General features: G+C 37.4%; 2 protein-coding genes across 2 annotated transcripts; one reads left to right on the top strand and one right to left on the bottom strand.

The window, feature by feature from the left end:
* Positions 1 to 1,238: 1,238 nt before the first annotated feature.
* LOC116202592 (arginine decarboxylase) lies at positions 1,239 to 3,905 on the bottom strand. The gene has a single exon (XM_031534191.1). The coding sequence runs from the start codon at positions 3,796 to 3,798 to the stop codon at positions 1,633 to 1,635; it is 2,166 nt and encodes a 721-aa protein (XP_031390051.1). The 5' UTR covers positions 3,799 to 3,905; the 3' UTR covers positions 1,239 to 1,632.
* Positions 3,906 to 3,953: 48 nt separating this feature from the next.
* Positions 3,954 to 4,601, top strand: LOC116202593. The gene is made up of 2 exons (XM_031534192.1): positions 3,954 to 4,367; positions 4,462 to 4,601. The coding sequence occupies exons 1-2, from the start codon at positions 4,078 to 4,080 to the stop codon at positions 4,574 to 4,576; spliced, it is 405 nt and encodes a 134-aa protein (XP_031390052.1). The 5' UTR covers positions 3,954 to 4,077; the 3' UTR covers positions 4,577 to 4,601.
* Positions 4,602 to 22,075: the final 17,474 nt, after the last annotated feature.

Below are 22,075 nucleotides of genomic sequence, written 5' to 3'. Positions count from 1 at the left end.
AATTATGATATCAAAATTTTTAAAATCTATCTAACAACTACTCGTGCATCACAAGGGTAAGAAAAGCTTGTTTAATGTTAAAAATTGAAATTCTACTTCAATAAAGAGGTGATGCTGCTAGGAAGTTTACGAGTGAATATCGAACGATAGTTCTGGGCCTACGATGACTAGGCTTTTCCTTTCCTACTTGTTAGTTTGCCCGACAATCTTGAACGAATGTCAATCACTGTCCGACTTCACTAGTTGAGGTGCGTAGCCTTGCTTCTTGGATTCTTTACGCTGTAGCTTCCCCAACTTCTCCTCTCGTCCCCATGAATTTCTCATGGAATTTATTTTTTATTTGTAATTTGTTTTTTGTATATATATATATATATCTCAAAATACTTTAATAAAAAGGTGCCCGAACATTTCTCCAACTTGACGAGGGGATTTCGAACTTTTGTTTTCCTAGCCATATGATTTTCATTATACGACTTTGTAATTCAACTACTTAAGTTTAATTACTGTGCATAACACGGGACCCTGTCTAGTATTTATGAAGCTGAGACATCGTGTATATATATATATGTATACATAATACTTTTGTTTATTAGGTTGGTCAACTTAATTCCGACCACATGACCGTTACCGCAAAATAGACAACCAGCGAGAGAGCACCTCCCCTGTCCACGAGGTTGTGGTGAACAATCATCGGCATCCTACGAAGCTCGGGGCAACACAACTTCGTTGAGCATGATGCTTTCATCGAAATATTATATGCAGCATATCCAAAGGAAAGGAACCCCATCCAACGTAAAATGCGGAACAAAGCCGCACCGGAATGGAAACTAAATCCTCTTACCCTAATCGACTTGACTAGTAGTAGGATTAAGCTCTGATTCCGACCATCATCGAAAAGAACAAAATATTGTTCAAACTTTCACGCCCCACCTCTAATATGAATGTAATATACATCGCTATCAACAGCAATTCGTTTTTGGTCAACTTGGGGGGGGCATGCACTCTTAATTTCAAGCCCAATTTATAACGATCGATCCCAGCCAGCTACACAGAACAACATGATCTGATTGATAATCTCTATCCATCTCTGACCTCTTCTAGAGAGGTCTGACCCGGTCCCCATCTCCACGTCTGCACTCAGACCCAACCGCTGCCTGCTGGGGCCTACCAAAGATCCGACCATCAACTACCCATCCCACAAATACCAAACAGTAACTGAATCCAAACAAGCAACAACATGCATAATAGTAACGGGGAAAGTGGAGGAGATTTGAGAAGCTGAGACTGAAACTCTTCAAAAAAAGAAAAGAAAAGAAAAGAAAAAGTCTAATAGAGAAGGATATCAATGGAAGCACGACGAAGGAGCCGAACTTGACAAAGGCCAGGTTCGGTCCAAGCACGTCCTCTACTTCCCCCGATCAAAATGCAAATTAAGTTCTAATGCTGCCTTGCCATCTTTTGAATCCTTTGCTTGAAATCGAAAAATGGCATCATAATAATAATAAAGAGAAATTGCAATAGTCACAAGAAAAAAAACCAGACGACATCAACTGACAGACAACAAAGCCAACCGACCGGCAAACCACCTACTAGTGACTCCTCGGGGATGATAAAAAGGGACCAAGACGAGTCTCAAGCACAGCAGTAAGACCACTGCTCGTCGTCTCCAGCAGCAGCATCGGCGACGCCCACACCGTACTCGTCCTCGCTGCAGTAGTAGAACCCACTGTTACTGATCGCATTGAGCCCACAGGAGGAAGCAGTGACGAGGTAAGGCATGTTGTGGAAGGACTGGGCAAGCCCGCTGGCTAATGCCATACTAGCCATCCCATCGTGGTCCTGCCCCCCGCCGTACTCCTCTGCTCTGTGCCTGAGAGTCTCAAACATGAGCTTGGGCTCATGCTGCATCACCCGAAGGACATCCCCACAGGATGGGCCCGGTACAGCAAGAGTCACAGCAAAGCCATGCGGACCCTCGCTCTGCTGGACCCGGACTACACTGGGCCCCCCGAAAAGGTTGTGGAGCCCGCCGATAGCCTCTTCATAGGCCCCGCCCAAGAACATCCCCAAGTAGTACCGCCCACCAACAGAGGCACCTCCTTCTCCTTCCATTTCATGGAGAGGCAAGCTCGACTCACCACCGATGAACCTATCAATCTTCCCATCGCTGTCGCAGGTCAAGTCAGATAGGATCCCCCTCACACAAGGCCTTTGATCGAGTCGATGAATGGGGACTATGGGAAACAGCTGACCAATACCCCAGAAATCGGGAATCGAAGTGAATATAGAGAGGTTGACATGGTAAGTGCGAACAGGGTCCGAAACACCAATTGCCTTAGAAACCACGTCACACAACCCATCAACTGCAGCAAGCTGCTCCATACCCAGTACTCCCTCCTTAAATTGTTCAATACATCTCTGCTTCAACTGTTCAGCATAAAGCAAGCAGGTCTCATATTCACCTCTCATAGCCGCGGCAGACAAGTTGCCATAGTCTGCACGAGCATCTTCCGGAAGGCCATCCACTAAGTATTGCAGCCCATGAGAGGACATGGCAGGAGCATGATAAACACTGGCAGCGACAGCCTCGAAGATCAGAATTGAGTGGTGCGATACAATTGCACGTCCGCTCTCGCTGCAAAGCACAGGGTGCTTCACGGATTTGCGGTCGCAGACAACACGAATAGCTCGAACAACAGCTGAAGCATAGTCTTCGAGGCTATAACCCACGGAAATATCAGAATCAGCAGACTTGGACCCATCATAATCAATACCAAGACCTCCTCCAATGTCAATAACTTGCATTCCAGCACCGAGGCGTACGAGTTCGCAATAGATCTGTGCAGCCTCAGCAACCCCGTCCGTGAGCAAGGCGGTGGATGGGATCTGTGACCCAATATGGAAATGCAGCAATTGGAGGCAGTCCAGCATTCCAGCTTGCTCAAGCTTCTTCACCACACGCAAAATTTGAGTCGTGGTCAAGCCAAACTTGCCTTTCTCACCAGAAGTGGATCCAAAATGACCAGAGTGCTTGGTCCTCAGTTTCGCTCGGACACCAATGACGGGCCTCACCGAGAGCTTCTTGCTCACATCGATAACTGTATCGAGCTCCTCCTCCATCTCGAGGACAATCACGGTGTTCAGTGCAAGCTTCCGGGCAACCAGAGCAAGGGATATGTATTCTGCATCCTTGAAACCGTTACAGATGAGCAAAGCCTCCGGGCTGCCCTTGCACAAGCAGCTCATTGCAAGAAGAAGCTCTGGCTTCGAGCCAGCCTCGAGCCCAAACCGGAACGGGGACCCGAACCTCACAATGTCCTCCACAACGAAACGATCCTGGTTGCACTTGACTGGGTAAACACCCTGGTAGTGGGCCTCATAGTCCTGGGAACCAATAGCGAAATTGAAAGCCGACTGAAGGGACTCGAGCCTGTTCTTCAGCACATCGGGCAGCCGCACAATCAGAGGCAGCTGCAGACCGAGGCCGCCAGCAGATTTCGGGTCTGAGGCCTTCTTCACAATCTTCAGCACATCAATCTCCTGGTGGGGCAGGGTCTCGACTCCGTGGGGCCTCACTGAGATGTTCCCAGACGAGTTAACAGAGAAATACGGGTCTCCCCACCCGTCCATCCGGTAGAGCGACGCCGAACGGGAAGGGGACCAGCGGGACAGGTCCTCGATGGCTGCGGCGGAGGCAGCAGTGGCGGAAGCGGCGGCTGGGTTTGTTACTGTCAGAGGCACGCCGGAGAAGGGAGGAGCCGCAACGGCGGCGTCCACGCAGCATGCCAGGGCAGGCATCTCTTCGTTTCCGAGGCGGTAGGAAGAGGAATAGGATTAATGCCCTAGGGGCGGAATTGTGGTGTTTAGGGGTTTGAAATTGGCTTGTAAAGGTGGGGGCTTTGAAAGCCGCCGAGGCCGAGGCCCCGGCTACCCCCTCAAAAGAAGCAGTAAGAGATCTGAACCCTAGAGCAACGCTCCTCACTCTCACCTCTATAAAGCTCCGTAATAATACCAACGCCTAAACCTCAGGAGAAGCGGAGCGTCGACCCGACGGCAGCAGAGCAACCTCAGTCGGCAATGGAAATCTACGGGTTACGCACCAAGGGAGTACCTCACCATGCAGATCTCCGCCGCAGAGGAAAACGGAGATTTACTCTGACCAGGAAGGTAGGGTCTGGTGGACGGGAGACGGACGCGGAGAAAGGTCTGCAGCTGGATCTGGAGGAATGGGATGGCCGCGAGAGAGACAGAGAGGAAAAGGGACTGACCCGAAATGGGTTGCGGTGTACGGTCGTGGCGGAAAAGGAGAATCTGGGGCAGGGCTGGATGGATCTGAGGGAAGACGAGGCTGAGAATGGGAAGGGGCTTTGGGGAAAGACGATAAGGGTAAGGGAAGGGCACAGCGGGAGGAGAATTCCTCCGGGAAGCGAGAGAAAAATGGCGGAGGGTATAACAGAAAATTTGTTTTGATACCGCTAGGGTTTCTGCAAATCAAGATAAGGCCGCCGTCGTCTTCCTCCTCCGACTTTCGTCTCTGGCTCTGGTGAGAGGAGACGTGAGAGCTTACGAATGTTGAGAGGGCGAGAATTGCATGGGAGGACGAGGCGCCTTTTATAGGGGAAAATCGGAGGGGGCGAGGGGAAGGAAGGAGGAGGAGGGAAAGATGGAAAAGAGGCTAATGGGCCTGTGGGCCCATTGATTTGGGCCGCAACGAATATCTTCAATTTCTCGCGTTTACTAATTTTTTTCCGGTTATAAGGGAGATGTATGAGCATATTACAATAAAATAGAAATTTTAATAACTAATATAATATCGAATTTGAGACCTCTTTTTTTGGTAGAAACCTGGAATTTCCTAGTTATTAGATAAAAGTGTGTGGCTTGCGCTATCTTATCTTTTGATTCGCGTTTACTTATTTTACTTTCTTCTCCTTCATCCTGCCCTTCCCTATTTGTTGTAAAATTGCAAAAGTTCCCCTCAATTATCAATATTTTGCTTATTACCTCCAAACTAGATGTTGGGTTGTGACCTCTCTAACATTGGTTATTTGATCCAGTTCTACTTCTTTAACCATATATTATGCAAATAGTAAGTACTCAAATGCCATTAAAACACTTCGTAAGATAAGGAGATGTTCGAGTGCCGTACGGATAAGTCTATTTGCTAAATAACTAAGGACATTGATGAAATTATAAAAAGAGAACTTTTCATTTTTGAACACTGCGTTCACACTTATTTGGTGAACAAAAATTGAGAATATGTTTGTCTGGCTGATTTGATGGTTGCTGCCTTATTCTCTATTGCTTCTACCTATTCAAAATGATTATTCATTTGCAAGTGGAAAAATTCAACTATGCCACGGCAGCTTACTCGGAGGGAAAATGTCGAAAAGCACGACCAAAATTGAAGAAAAATGAGTGAAGGGTATGAGCTTACCGGTCGATTTGTTAAGTAGTGAATAGTTGAAGGGTACCTTTACAATTAGTCCCTACTTCTTTTCTTGTCCTTAAATCTAATTCTGGGGATTGGTTAGGAAGTAGGGAAACTTTGGTTTTGCTACGACCAAAAGATTCCTTGGGCAGCGATTAATCGGCGTCGGGTGGCCGCGTGGCGGCGAGTGGGGCCCACTATTTTCTCGTGGGACGACGCGAGAAATTAGGGGGGGGGGAGACCCTGTCCTTTTCGTCTGGCGAGAAATTGAGGAGGCCGGGATGGAAGGGACTAGGGAGGGAGGAAGGCAGCAGGAAGTTTCCTGAGGGGGATGGTGATGGCAGCGGACGGTGGAGATCTGGACACGTGGATTTCAATTGCGGCTGCCGCCCCAATTTGCTCATCACATTCCTCATTACTGGTGGGGCATTTAATTGGCACTTTGTCTAAAAGTTGAGGAGGAAAATGGGAATTATTGGTAATTAGGTGTCTCTTTTTGTAAAAAATGTGGTCTCGTAGAAATCACGTGGAGAGGTGGAGGGAACCTTTTCCAATCCTATGTTTGGTAATATACTCTACATGTTTGGTAGATACATACCGATTTATAAATTCCTTTCCCTTGGATAGAATAATAATTGTGAGGAAATTTCTTTCTATAGTTGGATGGAGAGACTCCGTGTCTTCTCCCTGGATATTCATAATTATGAATATACTTTATTCTCCTGGAATATATAAATTTTCTCTATTTCATTAATTACAAAAGCATCAAATTAGCACTACAATGAAAGATAAAACCTTGATTTATCTACTCTTAAGATGATGGATCTCTATGTCTTGTCCCTTATTATTGTATATAGATTAGAGCATGGGTAATTTCTGGGTCCAGTCAGTGAATATTCAGCCGTTCGTACTTAAAGAATAATGTTTCATACAATGAGAATAACTTTTCATACTAAACATTAGTTCACTGAATCGTACATGCAGTCGACTGATGCTTTTGTACGAAACGTTATTCACTAAATACGAAAACATTTTAGTCGCTGAATCCAAAAATTTGATCTAGAGAATTTTAATTAATAATATTATTGTAATTATTTACGTGATTAAAATTTATTAACTAGTTTTATGAAAAGCAAATAATATTATCTTAGTCACATTGCGAGGTGCCCATCAGAGAATTTCTTCTATAATAGTACTACTCGGGAGAAAAAAAAAAAGCCCAAACACTAATGATGCTTCTGTTACCGAGGAAAGTTTTGTCAAATATAAATTTTATATAATAGCCTAAAAAGACTTTTAATTAGTTCTTCCTCATTATGATTTTGTTGAAGATTTTTGCTGCTGTTTTCAATTTTTTTTTTATAAAATTATTCGTTAAAATCTAAGCATATAAGTATATGTGGCAATGAGTTAACTGCCAGATCAGCAATACTGATCAGATCAATTGACAAAATGATGTTATAAAAAATTAATTATAATGTTATAAGGATAAAATTGAGGAGAAAAAACAAACAGGACAAAATGGAACATTTTATCAAATGTATAGGGCCAATTTATATACTTTCTCCCTTTCTTTTTATGAGGACAAAATGAAACACATATGGGCTACATAATGTGGGGAATGGCGGATAATTTACTTGCCCCACAAAAATATCAAGATAATTTTAAATTCTAGATTGGAAAAATTGGGAACATAATAAATGGAGGGTGCAGGTAAGAATTTTAGAGTGCGTTTGGTCTCAGAGTTAAAGTAACTTTGATTTTGATTTTGATTGTGGAAAATGACAAATGAGATGGTATTATAAATTTGACTTGTGAATCGTGTTTTTTATTGTGTAGTGGGTAGAGTTAAAATTAAAATTATAATTCTAAAATTAAACTTCAAAATCAAATGGATCCTTAAATTCTGTTGAGAGTAAGTAAATAAATAAAAAATAAAAGACCACATCAAAATATCGGGAGAAATTGGGAAACAAGTCTGTGAGATAGACTCAGCTGAAGCATTGGAGTGGTGTGACCTGCCAGAGCTAATCTTATCCCCATACCATAAATAAAGAATCTTCAATTTTGGGTTCGATTCTTCCATTTTCACAAAATTTGGTTTGGACCCCATTTGATGGGGATTTGCTAACGCGCAATGCACACGTCAACTTTTTTCTTGCCAACTCTTTTAAATTTTTATTTTCCGGTAGATTGACAATAATTGTAATACGATCGTGTGTTTATTCACCAAATAAATTAAATCTAACCTAATCACGGCACAGTTAATAAATTGCATTAATGAAGAAACTTTGTGGTTATATTTAGTAAAAATGAATAAAATAGTTTGAAATGGAATGACTTTTTATTCTTTCATTCTAATTTTTTACTTTGTTGCGCTTTCCAAAGTTTCAATGATATATATATATATATATATATATATATATTTATGAGATATTGTTACGGTTCGAAAAAATCTGATCTTGGATGCGCGTCTCCCTTGTGCGTCTCACGAATCTCGAAACTCCACGAGCTCCCGATACTTAAATAAGAAAGCGTAGAAAAAGGTAGAGAATTAAATTTAGGATTTAGGCATATATGGATGACACTTATAGGAGTTGTGAGAGATTTATATAGGGATATCATAACCTGTGCAGAATATTTAATAGCATATGATGAGTAGATATATTTGCCAAATATAAGTTACAAATAGAATAATATCTCACTAAGATACATAATTGAAAGATATTTACAGAATATTTAAGATATAATATTAAAGATATCGATAAATATCATAAGAAATAATTGTGGAGGGCTAGATTAGCTATATTATATCATGGATTTACTATCAATTAAAAGAATTAATAGTTTACCGCTTCATACATCACATTTTTTCCAACACAACAATTCCATTCCTTTTCTTTGTACCAAAGGTAATCTACTCATAGTGCAGAAGCTTTTCGAAAGTACTTCGTGGTTAAAGCAACTTAATGTCTGAAAAATAATTAGTTTACAATTGGAAAAAAAGAATGTTCATTATCACTTTCAGTGTACATACCATTCACACAAACACTTTAAAATTCAATCGAACTCCTCTATTTGTTATTCACTAGTAAGTTGACTGATAGTTGATTGTTTGGTGGAATTTGTGCCAACATAGAGTACGTATTTCCATTTTTAACCTATTGAATGAGAATACTTCATAGTCTAACCAACAATAGAGGCTAGCACTTATCGGAAAATCAAGAAAAAACAAAAATATAAACAAGAACAAAAAGTATAGAGGCTACCAAGAGCGCGACACGACAATCACCACCTTCTTCATAAAACGTTCGAGAAACCTTAATATCATATAGAACTAGTCCATGCATGTTTTATAGATCCAAGTCCATGCATTGTTACTTAAAGTAACCTAATTGGTTATTCATAATTCGACGCTTATTCCGCTTAAATAAGATTTTAGATTTCGAGTCTTTGTGAATGCATAAAATTTACACTGTGAGAGTTTTACCCCTTAGTAAGTCGATCATGCTAAATCTGATTAGTTGAGACCCAATTAGACTTTCGAACATCATGACCCACACTGAAAAAATAACCTAATCGCTCTGAATGATCAACTATTGTCATTTTAACTGTCAGATTAACTTTAATGTGGCCAACAATATAGAAACTTGAATCTGGCGTTTGGACGAGGCGGGACAAGTCCAAGGGGAGTGACTATGGCACCATGCCTCGGGACCCACATTATAATCGCTTTTGGTCGACATTGTCCTTTGCAAAAAATTTGCAAAATATTGACTCTGCAAGAAACTAAATGGCGACAATAACAAATAGAAAAATAATGAATGGAATAAATTAATATTATAAACGATGAACACTCATGGGTGGGATGAGACCTGGCCAGTTCTGTTCTGCTAGGTTGCGCACTAAAACGGCGTGTCGTTTACTTTCCACATGTTCTCCTAGGTTACGCACTAAAACGGCGTGTCGTTTACTTTCCACATGACTAACGCCATGGCTTGCGTCTCTCGGGATATTAGGTTGAAAAATGCTAGAAAGTTTGTGTACTTGGGTCTCTTTTGCGGTGCGTCCGTGAAGTCACTAATATCTTCAATTTGTTGATTGAGATTAATATTGTTTAAATATTGATTTGACATTATTTACTTTTAAAAGTTGAGCGATCTCACATAAAAAATATATAAAAAAGATAATCTTGAATTTATAAGATGATTGAATCTATCATACTATCAAGTTAAATTTTTGAGTTAGATATAGATCCAGCAACCTATAGGTCTAGTGAAATTTAAGATTTATGAAGTGTTTCTAGCAAATTTTGAATCCTAACACTATAGATAAGGTCCGTCTATTAAGTACTTAATTTGCGGTTAAATCACATCTTGTGGTCGTCTTTCTAGTGATTTTTTTTGTCATAAAAAAGATCCACGAGTTTAGTACAAAATAGAAAACAAATTGAAATAAAGAGGGTACATAAATCTTACTGATGAAAATCGAATATAAAACCTCTTAGTTTCGAGTCAACATCCTATACTAGAATAATAATACTCATTTCTCTCTTTAACCGAGTTAAATAGCAAAATTCCACATGTCATTTGAAATTATTACCTTTTCTTACTTTCACCTTAAAACATTGTTTTCACACTTAAGATTTGTTTAGAGTGTTTTCCTCTTCTTTCTTCAACTAACCGTCCTGTGCAAAATTATCATCATCCTCTTGGTATGAATGACTCAAAATCTCTATTCTAGAAGTAGACCCGGTAATTTGTTGGACTTTTGAGAGCATTCAAATATTCATTTGTTTGAAAATATGCGTTAAATCTAGTGAATTAATTCAGCCATAGCTTATACAGTTTAACTACACAAATATCGTACGTCAATGTATGGCTTAGACTAAGGTGGCGTTTGACAAATAAGTACTTAAATAAATAAGCACTTAATTAGTTATAAAAAGAAATATATAAGAAGAGAGAAAGAATGATAAGAATGAGAATATATTTCGTTAGGAATTAAGAAAATCAATAAGTGAAAAATGATTTATTTGATTAAGTCAATGTTTTCCCTTAGTCATTGGTAAAAATTAATGATTAAGTAGTTTAGATTTAGTCCATCATATCTCATTTTTTCCTTTCTCTTATAATTAATTTGTAACTCAATTTTAAGTACTTATTTGATTAAGTTGAAATAAATGCATGCTAAGTCAGTGCATAATATGTAAGCATGTTTAACACGTAATAATCAAGAGAAAAATTACATATAACATCAAATGCACATAATATATACATATTTATATTTCATGGTGAACTATTTGGAATAAAGCATCCACTCAAAAATCATTAACTCTCCATAGTAATACACATGTAGATTAGAATTGGATTACCACTCATTAACAAGTAAGCAAAGGGAGCATTATAGTCGTTGTTTAGTCTCTGTTAAGTGAGCATCTAATTGTCAAGAAAATAATTGCTGTCTATATACACAAAATATATATATTAGAAGTATACACACACACACACACACAAAAGCAATCAGAGAGTCGGGAAATTCCCTCTATCTGTCCAAAAACATGGAGACAGAACTGTCTTTTTTATATGTTGAATAAGCTCAAATTCACGATTAAATAAATATATATATTTAATAGTAATTTCAATGAAGGCCTCTGAAAACTTGCCAGAGAATTTGTCTCCAACCGACAGAAATTAAATTTTGTTTGTAGATACTGCGTTAGATGCAGGAAATTTTATTTTGGGGAATAATGTAGGGACTTGGGGGTGTTTAAGACAAAGGATTAGATGGACCGATGTATCCATTTAGATATCAATAAATGATTTTCATTACCTTTCGAGGAAAAAAAGAAGAAGGCATTAGATGCCTCTCTGGGGAATTTTGGGGATGTCTTATATATCTGAAATTATTATGGTCAGTAGTACGAGTAGTTCGAGTTGTTTAACACATATTTTTATTAAATAATAAGGTTATCGATTTTTGTGAATAAAAGAAATTTATGTTTGAAAGAGTTATACCCTCCAATTGATTAAGCTAAAATATGAAATAATTAGAGCCCCCTAAATTTCCGAATCTCACATGATATATCCGAAATTATCATAGTCAAATATGGGATGCGTTCATGCGAAAAGAGGTGGAGAATACGAAACTAATATATATGTGTGTGTGCACGCGCGCTCGCGTATGATGTGCTAATTATATTTTAGTGTAAATACAAATTTTGTCTGACAATGTACATGTACGACAGAGTTATTAAACAATGACACGGAAAATTATAAGAATCAATCAATAATGCGTACCATATTCAATTTTCTTTTCCCATTTTTTTTTTTGCTTATTTGGGGTTGGGGGTGGATGAAAGTAGCACATTCAATTAGAGCATGAGCTCAAGGAGGAAACTCTAAATATATAGAGATACATACATACACGTAATATATATTGGAAATGGGTCTGTCCGAACTTATTGCGCCACCTGGTCTTTTGCCGCCTTCTTCACTTTTGCATTCCCATTTCTTCATTTCCATTCCATCCAAAATTTCTGATCACATTTTATATATATTTTTATTATAAGAGAGATTCATAAATTAATAAAATAGAAATTTTAATAATATAGAGACACGGTTAATCTCACATTAAATACCGAATTAAGGATCTCTTGCTTACCTAGTGGAAATATGCACCACAATAGTACACTTTTAATTATAACTTGATTTTTTTCGTAGATCTAGTATGTTTGTTAACAAATCAAATTTAACTTTATTTTATTTTATTTTATTCTTCTCTTAATTCAACAATACAATAATCTCATTTTATCTTTTGTTTCAAATTTTCTCTTTTACTTTTTTCTTATATATTATTAAAATTAAATTTTTAATACAAAATTCTTTCAACTATTCAACACTTATATTTATTCTTTTGATTATGTATTTTCATCTTTACTTCCTTAATTTCCAGATACAATTTTTCTATTTCTTTACACTTATTTGTTTCTTTGCCCCTATTATAAACGTTGTTTAAATTATTTTGTATAGAGCATATCCAATTTATTTTTGTGAAATATTTTTTTTTAAATTCCTGAGAGAGTGAAAAACTGGTATTTTCAAGCCAAACTTAGGGGATTCATTGGTAAACTCTATAGCCTAATCTTGAAAGGGATTTGAATTTGGGTGGCTATATGAAAGCCGCACTTACTGCCACCAAACCAAATCCCTTGCGATTAATTTTGTAAATAAGTTATACTACAATAACAAGATTATCCTGATAATTAAAACGTCAAATTTTTTTCTTGTCAAAATAATAATTAAAAGAAAAGGTGCCACCTTGGTGAAGGCATTCCATTCCATACAGTAATTCGAAGATAAGAGGAGAAGGAAATTATCGAAGAAAATTCAATGACGACAACTGAATAAAAGAAGAAATTGAGGACCCCGCAGCAATTGATTAGGAAGTCATCACTTTTCTTTTTTAGTTAAATGCACTTTACCCCCTGACCTATTAGGTGAATTTAAGTTTACCCCTCGATCTTCGAATTTTTGCGGAGTACCCCCTAACTTTACCGGAAATTAAGCAAGGTGCACCTTTGACATAATTCAGGCCAATTTTTTTGCCATAAGAGACACATGTCCCTCACATGTTATATTAAAAGGGACAAAATTGTCACTCCATTCATTGCAAATAACCAAAAAAAAAAAGAGGAAAAATAAGACAACGTTGATTTGGGAATTAGGACACCATGGATCCACCCACTATTTCTTCTCGCCAAGCAATTTCAGAGAAAGCTGCATTCACATCTCCCCGACAGCCCCATCTCTAGTGAGCCACAACCACCATCTCGCTAGTGACCCCATCTTCGGTGAGCAGCCAGACCCCATGACCACTTTCTCACCATTGGTCCAAATCTGTTACGGCGACCCCACCACCAGTGAGTAGGTAGACCCCATCTTCGTTGGTGCAAGTTATAATGGATCAATTTCGTGATCGAGAACCAATTTCCCATCAAATGTTATTGAGCAACAGCACGTATAGAAGGACTCAACTAGTGATAGAACTATTCCTTCCGTGGTCATTAGTGTTGTCCAAGTCTTATCCTTTGCTTGTTTTAGGCACATGAGACAGATGAATTGAAAGGTTGTGCTTATGATCCTACCAAAATTATCATGCTCGGTTAGTCTCATTGAGCCCACAGTATTTGAACTCTCCTGCAAAGTTAGTAAAACGTTTCATAATACAACCTTTAAGTTCTCTTTTTTATTTTTTTTATTTTTTTGCACAATTAATGGAGTGACAATTTTATTTTATCCCTTTTAATATGACACTTGAGTGGCACGTACCTCTTTTTGGCCGAAAGTTTGGCCGAAATTATGTTGAAGGAGCACCTTACTTATTTTTCGGCTGGTCTAGGGCGTTCACTTTTTATTATCCATTTAACGGTTCATTTTTTTTGTGCTTCTCTCAACTAACTTTGGAATGATCCCATGCATACATAACTTGCCTTCTTGACTAAACTCTCTCATTTACACCGATTCTGACGCTGAATCGGTCGTCGATGGTGACGCACCAAACAATGGAAAGAGAGGACCAATGTGTGGACCTATGATGCATGTGCGATGACTTATTTTTAGGTTGTTGGAAAGAAGACAGACTTCTTTTACCCGTAACTTCGAAATTTTGTTGGGTTTTGACCATTTGACTAGTTTGGGACCGCCCAGAAGGCAATTCATTTCTCATTTTACTTCTTTTTTTTTCTTTTTTTATTACAAAGGAGATTTAAAGGCGTAGTACAATGAAATAAAAATCATAAATAACTAATAAAGAGACATGAGTAGTTCTACTATATATCGAACCTGTGACCTATAGGTCAACAGGTGAGAGCTTACGCCACTGCTCTACACCGTCTTTTGATCCCATTTTGCTTCTTAATTCTCCTAAAACAATAAATATCCTCTATGGACCATTATAGGCGTTAAAAAAACGTTATAGGGGAAGTTGCCTAGAATCCCCCCCCCCCCCCCCCCCCCCCCCCCCCCCCCCCCCCCCAAGGAATTATTGAACATAAAGGTGGGTTTAACGTGAGAAAAATTGCGCCCCCCTCCCCCCTCCGGATATTAAGATTTTTAGGAATTTACCGAATTCGTAGTTAGGGACCGGGCTACATGGCCTTGAGTGGGGGCAATTGCGCCCCCCTCCCCCCCTCCGGATATTAAGATTTTTAGGAATTTACCGAACTCGTAGTCAAGGACCGAGCTACATCGCCTTGAGTGGGGGGCAATTCCCCCTCCCCCAAATCCGGATATTAAGAGTGGGAGCCGTTTGGATTCAGAGTTAAAGTTACTTTGATTTTGATTTTAATTTTGATTGTGGAAAAAGACAAATGAGATGTGATTATAAATTTGACTTGGGAAACGTGTGTTTTTGTTGTGTAGTGTATTGAGTTAAAGTTGAAATCTTTGAATTGGGAAATGTGTATTTTTGTTGTGTAATATGTTGAGTTAAAGTTAAAGTTAAAGTTAAAATCCGATAACTCTGAATCCAAACGGGGATTTTTAGGAATTCACCTATACATATTAAGATTTTTAGGAATTCACCTATACAAATTATGAGGTTTAAAATTCCGTCCCTACATTGCCTCCCCTAAAATTAAAGTTTCTCTATGATTTTATCCTAAAAATTATGATTTTTAAAATTTTGCCCCTGCATTTTCCTAAAAATGTAAAAACACTTTAAGATTATTTTGTTATATCTAAAATTAACTTTGTTATATACAATGTTGTATATGTTCGTATATTATTTAGCCCCACTGAACAAAATTTCTAGCTTCGTCTCTGCTCGTAGTGGGACTACCTGTACACCTAAATTAGCTATAAAGACTTCTATTTTACTAGTCATGGCCTGCGCGTTGCGCATTTTTTATTTATGTTATTCTTAACTATTAAATTAGCTATGTTATTACCAACGTGAGTTGATTCAAGCGGTTTGACGCTTGTTCTCCTTAAGCAAGATCTTGGGTTCGAGTCTTGTGAATGAAAAAAATTTACGCTATAAGAGTTCTACCTTTTAATGGGCCGACCTGACTCAAATGGGATTAGTTGAAGCCCATTAAGATTTCAGATATCAAAATGTACACATAAAAAAATAGCTATGCATATTAAGATAGTCACATATATATACGTAGATAAATCATATGTTGGATTGTTTTGGAATTAAGGGACGATTTATTATTATTATTTTAAATGGTATATAATTTGTAATTAATTTCAATTAATCTAATTAAGGATAAAGTTTTATTATAAATTGATGGATGAGTTATTATTTTAAATTGTATATCTACTTTAGTTTCTGAACAGTTCTTCAATAATAATTATTTCATTTACTATTTAATTTAATTTAATCAGTAATTAACTCTAATTAAGGGATTAAAGGTTGCCGTTTTATTATTACTTGGTGATACATGGGCTTTCCACGATAATATTTTATTAATTCTTTTATAACCAAATGTAGATAATCAATATATATAACACTGACAAATAAACATAAAAAAATCAAATAAATACTTCCTCTAATCTTATAAAAATACAACACTATATATATATATATATAGTGTAAATCTACCTTGAGGAGATACATATGATATAAGAGTTAAGGTGTATAAAAAACTAAAAAAAAAGAATATATGTGTGTGTATATATATATATAATGAATTTTCAAATTCACCATTTATAAAATTTTTATTGCATTGAATTTGAAAAAGTACCTTGTACCTTGATGAGTTTTTTAAATGTTTGAGTAGATTTTTAGTTTTTCAAAAGACTCATAATTATATATCAATCAATACAAATAATATGAATATATATTCAAAATTCGTTTAATACGATATATCAAATAAAATATAGCAAAAATTCATTTAATCGGAATTTGAAAAAACAAATACACGAATATCCCTATTCGGAATTAAATTCTTCGGACAGTCCAAAAGACGATAAACCATGGGTTAAGGATTTTAAGGAAAGACCTCTCGAGCAATTGGGAATGTCTTTCAATGAGCTGAGAGTTATTGAATGAATCTGTCACATTTCGCGTTTAGGCTTTTATATATTACTGGATATATTCCCGCGCGTTGTGCGGGTGTTTAGAAAAATTAATAACATATAATTATTTGATATAGATTTCTCGAGATCAGGTTATATTACTTTTAATATTTATGGGAGATTTTTTTATAGAAAACTTTTAATTCTTATTTGCAATTTTTATCTGAGTAATCGAAAAGACACTTAACCACGAATCGTGGATTAGCAATTGGAACTCTCACAACTCGCGTTACATTCAACCACGAGCTGAGGATTAGTAAATAGAGCTATCATGTTTCGAATTTCGGCTTTTATATATTATAAATAGATTATGAGTCAATGGATGAGTCATCACGATAATCTTAAAGATATATATATATATATATTAATTATAGAGTATTTAATTTGTAATTGATTAAAAACTTCATTATTTGTATCATGAATGTGAAGCTACACATATTAAGCCTTTAAACCATCAGAGGGAGCTAATGAACCAATCATATGATAATTTTGACAATTTAAATGAAAAAATTATGGGCCACTGTGCATGCTACTGTGCAACTATTTTTTCCCTCATTGATGGAAATGAAGAAGCTATATTTTAAATGTAATCCATCGTCATAGGATTATCGTTTTCCGTTGATGCATTATTTGTCCCTCCTTGGAAATCCAATAACTCCTTGAATAATGTCTGCTGTTCTCTTAAAAAAAATTAGTTGGATTCTTCCTTCCTTGCAACATTGGAGAACTTGGAAGATTTTACAGATCTCTTTTTTTGATATTCTATTCTCTTACCAATGAAAAGTAGAGTAATAGTCACAAACACATGTAAGAGGTCCAAATTTCAAGGTTCATCAACTATGATTACGAAATTAAGAATAACAAAATCATTAGACTATTGTAAATAACACTAGTAGGATTATTTGCCGATTGACGGATTTCAGGCGTGCCGCGCACACGCGCTGATTCACCACAATTTCCTACAAAGACAGGGAGTTATGCTTTTATTCTTGTAATGTACAAAATGTTACGCTATAAAACAATGCAAAAAGCTATGGATAATTCTTTGTACAACATTCCCAAGAAAGGAAGGGGCTTGAACTAATTATGAAATATCCTAATGTAATTACCATGCATTCTGTTGCGTTTCAATAATTATCTTCTCCATATGCGAGCAATCTTCGACTATCATTGCCTTCTAATAGCAGTTCTTTCATCATTTGTCCAATTAGTTTTTCAAACTAGGCCTCATTATTCATTAGCAATAATGCAAGAACACATACTATTATAGTGATAATAGAGGTAAAATAGTACAAGAATCCTTTCAGATACTTTGAAGTAAGCACATCTCGTCATTAAGATGAGTTGATGCCGAGGACATCAAGAAGCGGCAAATGGAACTTCTCCTCTTACAAAGGGGCGTCAAAGATTAGGTTATGAAAATAAAAAATCAGAGGGATGGAGTTGATACGACCAAAAAGTAGTATGTATAGCCAATTAATCGATATTTATTGTTGATAGTCACAACTTCATAGGTACTAACTGCAGATAATCAATTAATGCTAATGGTTACGAATGCACAAGGGGCTTCCATTTCACAGAATGTGGCAAAATCTGATTAAAATCTATATGTCTATATATCAACGTAAAAGAATTAAATAACATATTAAATATATCAGTCACAAATATTAAGAAACAATTTAAATATAGCCGTTAAGTAACATATTAAATATATCAATAAGCGTGTAACGTAGTAGTGCATGCTCTCTTTTGTCAATCAAGAGGTTGTAGGTTCGTTACTGAATGAGACTATCCATGCCTATTTATTAAATATTAAAGATTTCTATTTTATTGTACTAGGTGCATGGACTTCCCCGGTAACCGAAAAAATATAGCCATTAAAACATATTAAATAAAGAATAATTGTAATTTAGCCATCACAAATGCATGCAGATCACTAAGAAATATTAATTAACATCTTAAATATAGTCATTAAATTTTAATGTAGCCATTACGAATGCACACAATGCATCCGTTCCGCCAAATGGAAGCACGTGGTTGCATCCGCTCTAGGACAAAGAAACTTTATATTACTAGGCTATTGAGCCCGCGCATTGTACGAATCTTATAAAAAAATTTACTAAGAAATATTAGATATTGAGACAATTATTTATATTAATTTATAGCTTAATTAATATATAGAAAATAGAAAAATTATTCCTATACTATAAAAATTTCATACTCACGCTAGATAATATTAATTAAGAGCTCATAAGTAACTAATTCTTGTAAAATATTTCATGGACATGATCTCAATTATCAATTAATTTTTAAGAAAATAATTATAAAAATTCAAATAAAATTCCTAACTGGTTTATTATTAATGAAAGATTAATATAATTAGAGTCTATAAAATTTTGATATTAAGTATTCACAATTGTATTTTTGTCACTCGTGTTTCATGTATTAAGTTTTGTAAATTTAAATAACTTTTTATAAAATGACTAATCAATTTGATGAGAGATTTACTTAATTTAACTTTTAGGGCTAATAATGATTGTTAAAATTAAGAGAAAACTAGCAAAATGGTCATTGAAAGATTTTAAAACTAACAAATTACTACCTGAAAGATTTTTCGAACAAAACGATCATTCAAAGATCAGAATCCATTACATTTTGATACCACCATCAAAATTCCGTTAGTGTCGTTACGGAAAAATGACATAGACGCTTATGTGGCATCTAGTGGACAAACGACTCCGATTAACGTGGCACTTGCTCAAGAGCGACGTTGTTTGTTTTCATTCAAAAAAAGACCATTTATAAATATATAAAAAAAGTTACCTGCCCAAAACGACGCCGTCCTCGCCCCACTCCCCTCCCCCAACTGAACGGCGACGTCGTTCCTCTCCCCCGCCCCGCCGAACGACGTCGTCACCATCATCCCCTCCCTCCCCCATCTGCAATCAAAATTAGGGATTTCCTACCCTTGTTCTTCACGATTGTGAGTTAGAGAGGCTCTGATAGGGCACCGTCATTTACTCACTTGCACTTGCATCATCATTCCAAAAAGGACACGTGTAAAATGAATGCCCTGGATTTACTGTAGTGTTTGATATCATTCTCAATGCTCGTACTCTGCAATAACATAGGACGATTCTACCTCTATCCACCGTCGAATCGCCTATGTCCATGCTCGAACAACTGTAGTTGGAGGTTGCTGAGGCTTGATCAAGATTTGTAGGGAAATTATCATACTCACCGTGGCATTTACAGCAATGGGAGTGCGAGCGATGGGAATGCGAACTCATCTTGAAGGTGATAGCTTGCTTGACTTTCTTCTGCATCCTCAACTCCCCTGCTCACTCTCTCTGCTCATCATCCCCTCCCTCCTAACCGAAATGTTACTGCAATCAAAATTATAGCAAGATATCAAAATTAGGGCACAATGCAATAGGATGACAACAATGAGTAGACTGAAAGCAAAATTACTGCAACAACGAACGATTATGACCGACACCAACCGGTCAAAATCACCGAAGCCTCTCTCAGCAAAGATGGCCCAATTTCTCTTCTTTTTTTCGAATTTCTTTATTTTTTCAAGAAGTGAAAAGGACATAGACACTTCCCAACCGGAAAGCAAAGTTCCCACCAATGGACAGAGACACTGAGCAACCAGAAAGCAAGCTCTAATCAAGCCAAATCGAGTGAAGGTCGACTAACCTCAAAGCAGACAAACCAGACCGTCGTTTGCTCTTGTCGATTTCAGTACAAGTGAGTAAACGACGGTGCCCTGTCAGAGCCTCTCCCACCCGCAATCGTGAAGAACAAGGGCAAGAAATCCCTAATTTTGATTTCTTGCCCTAATTTTGATTGCAGATGGGGGAGGGAGGGGATGATGGTGATGACGTCGTTCGATGAGGGCGGGGGAGAGGAACGATGTCGTCGTTCGGTTGGGGCAGGGGAGTGGGACGAGGACGGCGTTGTTTTGGGTAGGTAACCTTTTTTTTTCATTTTTATAAATGGTCGTTTTTTGAATGAGAACAAATGACGTCGCTCCTGAGCAAGTGCCACGTTAATCGGAGCCATTTGTCCACTAGATGCTACATAAGCGTCCATGTCATTTTTTTATAACGGCACTAACGGAATTTTAACGGTGGTAGCAAAACGTTATGGATTTTGATCTTTGAATGATCGTTTTATTCGAAAAATTCTTTGAGGTGGTAATTTGTTAGTTTTAAAATCTTTCAATGATCATTTTGCTAGTTGTCTTTAAAATTAATTAAGTAAAGTTTAACCATTCTTAATATCTTTAAAATTAAGTATAGCATTTACTTATAAAATAAAAATAAGTGATTAGAATTCTTCTTTAATGTTTCTTCTTGATATATTTTATTAATTACAATAATAATTAGCATTATTCAATTTCTATTTAATGTATTAATTTATTAAACATTTACTATTCTACCCCAATTCAACAGGTAAGAAACAACATTATAAATAGAGAAAACTATCAAAATAGTTAGTGAAAAACTTTAAAACTAACAAATTACTACTTGAAAGATATTTTGAAACAAAATGATCATTGAAAGACCAGAATCCATAACATTTTGGTATTTCCGTCAAAATTCCGTTAGTGCCGTTACGGGAAAATGACATGGATAGTCATGTGGCATTTAGTAGCCAAACGGCACCGATTGACAGTGCACATCAGCATGTACAACGTTGTTTATGGCGTGAAGTTAAAAAAAAAAAACTGGGCGAAACGACGCCGTCTTGCTGCCTCTCCTTCCCCTAACCGAACGACGTCGTTGCTACCTATCCCCTCCCTCCCACCATCTGCAATCAAAATTAGGTCAACCCGACGAACCTCCATCGAACTCGACGTCCTTCCTATCTCCTCCTCCCATCGAACCCGATGTGCCCCCCCCCCCCCGGCGTCGTCCTTCCTATCTCCGACGCAGCCCCCCATCATAAGAGTCATCGTCGAGCTTGAGTTCAAGCAGTCGTCATCATCAGCCAGTTGAACCTAGACCAGTTGGACACACGACCACACGGGCACCGTAGTAGCAACTCTAAGTGTGACAGTGGACTAAAACAGAGATGAAGGATAACGTCGGGGGGGGGGGGGGGGGCACGTCGGGTTCGATGGGGGGAGGAGATAGGAAAGACGTCGGGTTCGATCGAGGTTCATCGGGTTGCCCTAATTTTGATTGCAGATGGGGTGAGGGGAGGGGATAGGTAGCAACGATGCCGTTCGGTTGGGGGAGGGAGAGGCAGCAAGACGGCGTCGTTTCGCCCAAGTTTCTTCTTCTTCTTCTTCTTCTTAACTTCAGGCCATAAACGACGTCGTACGTGCTGATGTGCACTGTCAATCGGCGCTGTTTGGCTACTAGATGCCACATAAGCATCATGTCATTTTCCCGTAACGGCACTAACGGAATTTTGACGGAAGTACCAAAATATTATGGATTCTGGTCTTTCAATGATCATTTTGTTTCAAAATATCTTTCAAGTAGTAATTTGTTAGTTTTGAAATCTTTCAATGACCATTTTGATAGTTTTCTCTTATAAATATATA

This window comes from Punica granatum, chromosome 4 (genome assembly GCF_007655135.1).
Source record: "Punica granatum isolate Tunisia-2019 chromosome 4, ASM765513v2, whole genome shotgun sequence".
NCBI classification, from domain to species: Eukaryota; Viridiplantae; Streptophyta; class Magnoliopsida; order Myrtales; family Lythraceae; genus Punica; species Punica granatum.
Note: the sequence above shows the minus strand (reverse complement) of the source record. Positions and strands in the feature narration are given on the sequence as shown.

Excerpts from the sequence above, each read along its gene's own strand:
- LOC116202592 (XM_031534191.1), bottom strand. The coding sequence starts at position 3,798 with ATGCCTGCCCTGGCATGCTGCGTGGACGCCGCCGTTGCGGCTCCTCCC.
- LOC116202593 (XM_031534192.1), top strand. The coding sequence starts at position 4,078 with ATGGAAATCTACGGGTTACGCACCAAGGGAGTACCTCACCATGCAGAT. Across the intron at positions 4,368-4,461 it reads GCTGAGAATGGGAAGGGGCT|TTGTTTTGATACCGCTAGGG; the intron begins TTGGGGAAAGAC and ends ATAACAGAAAAT.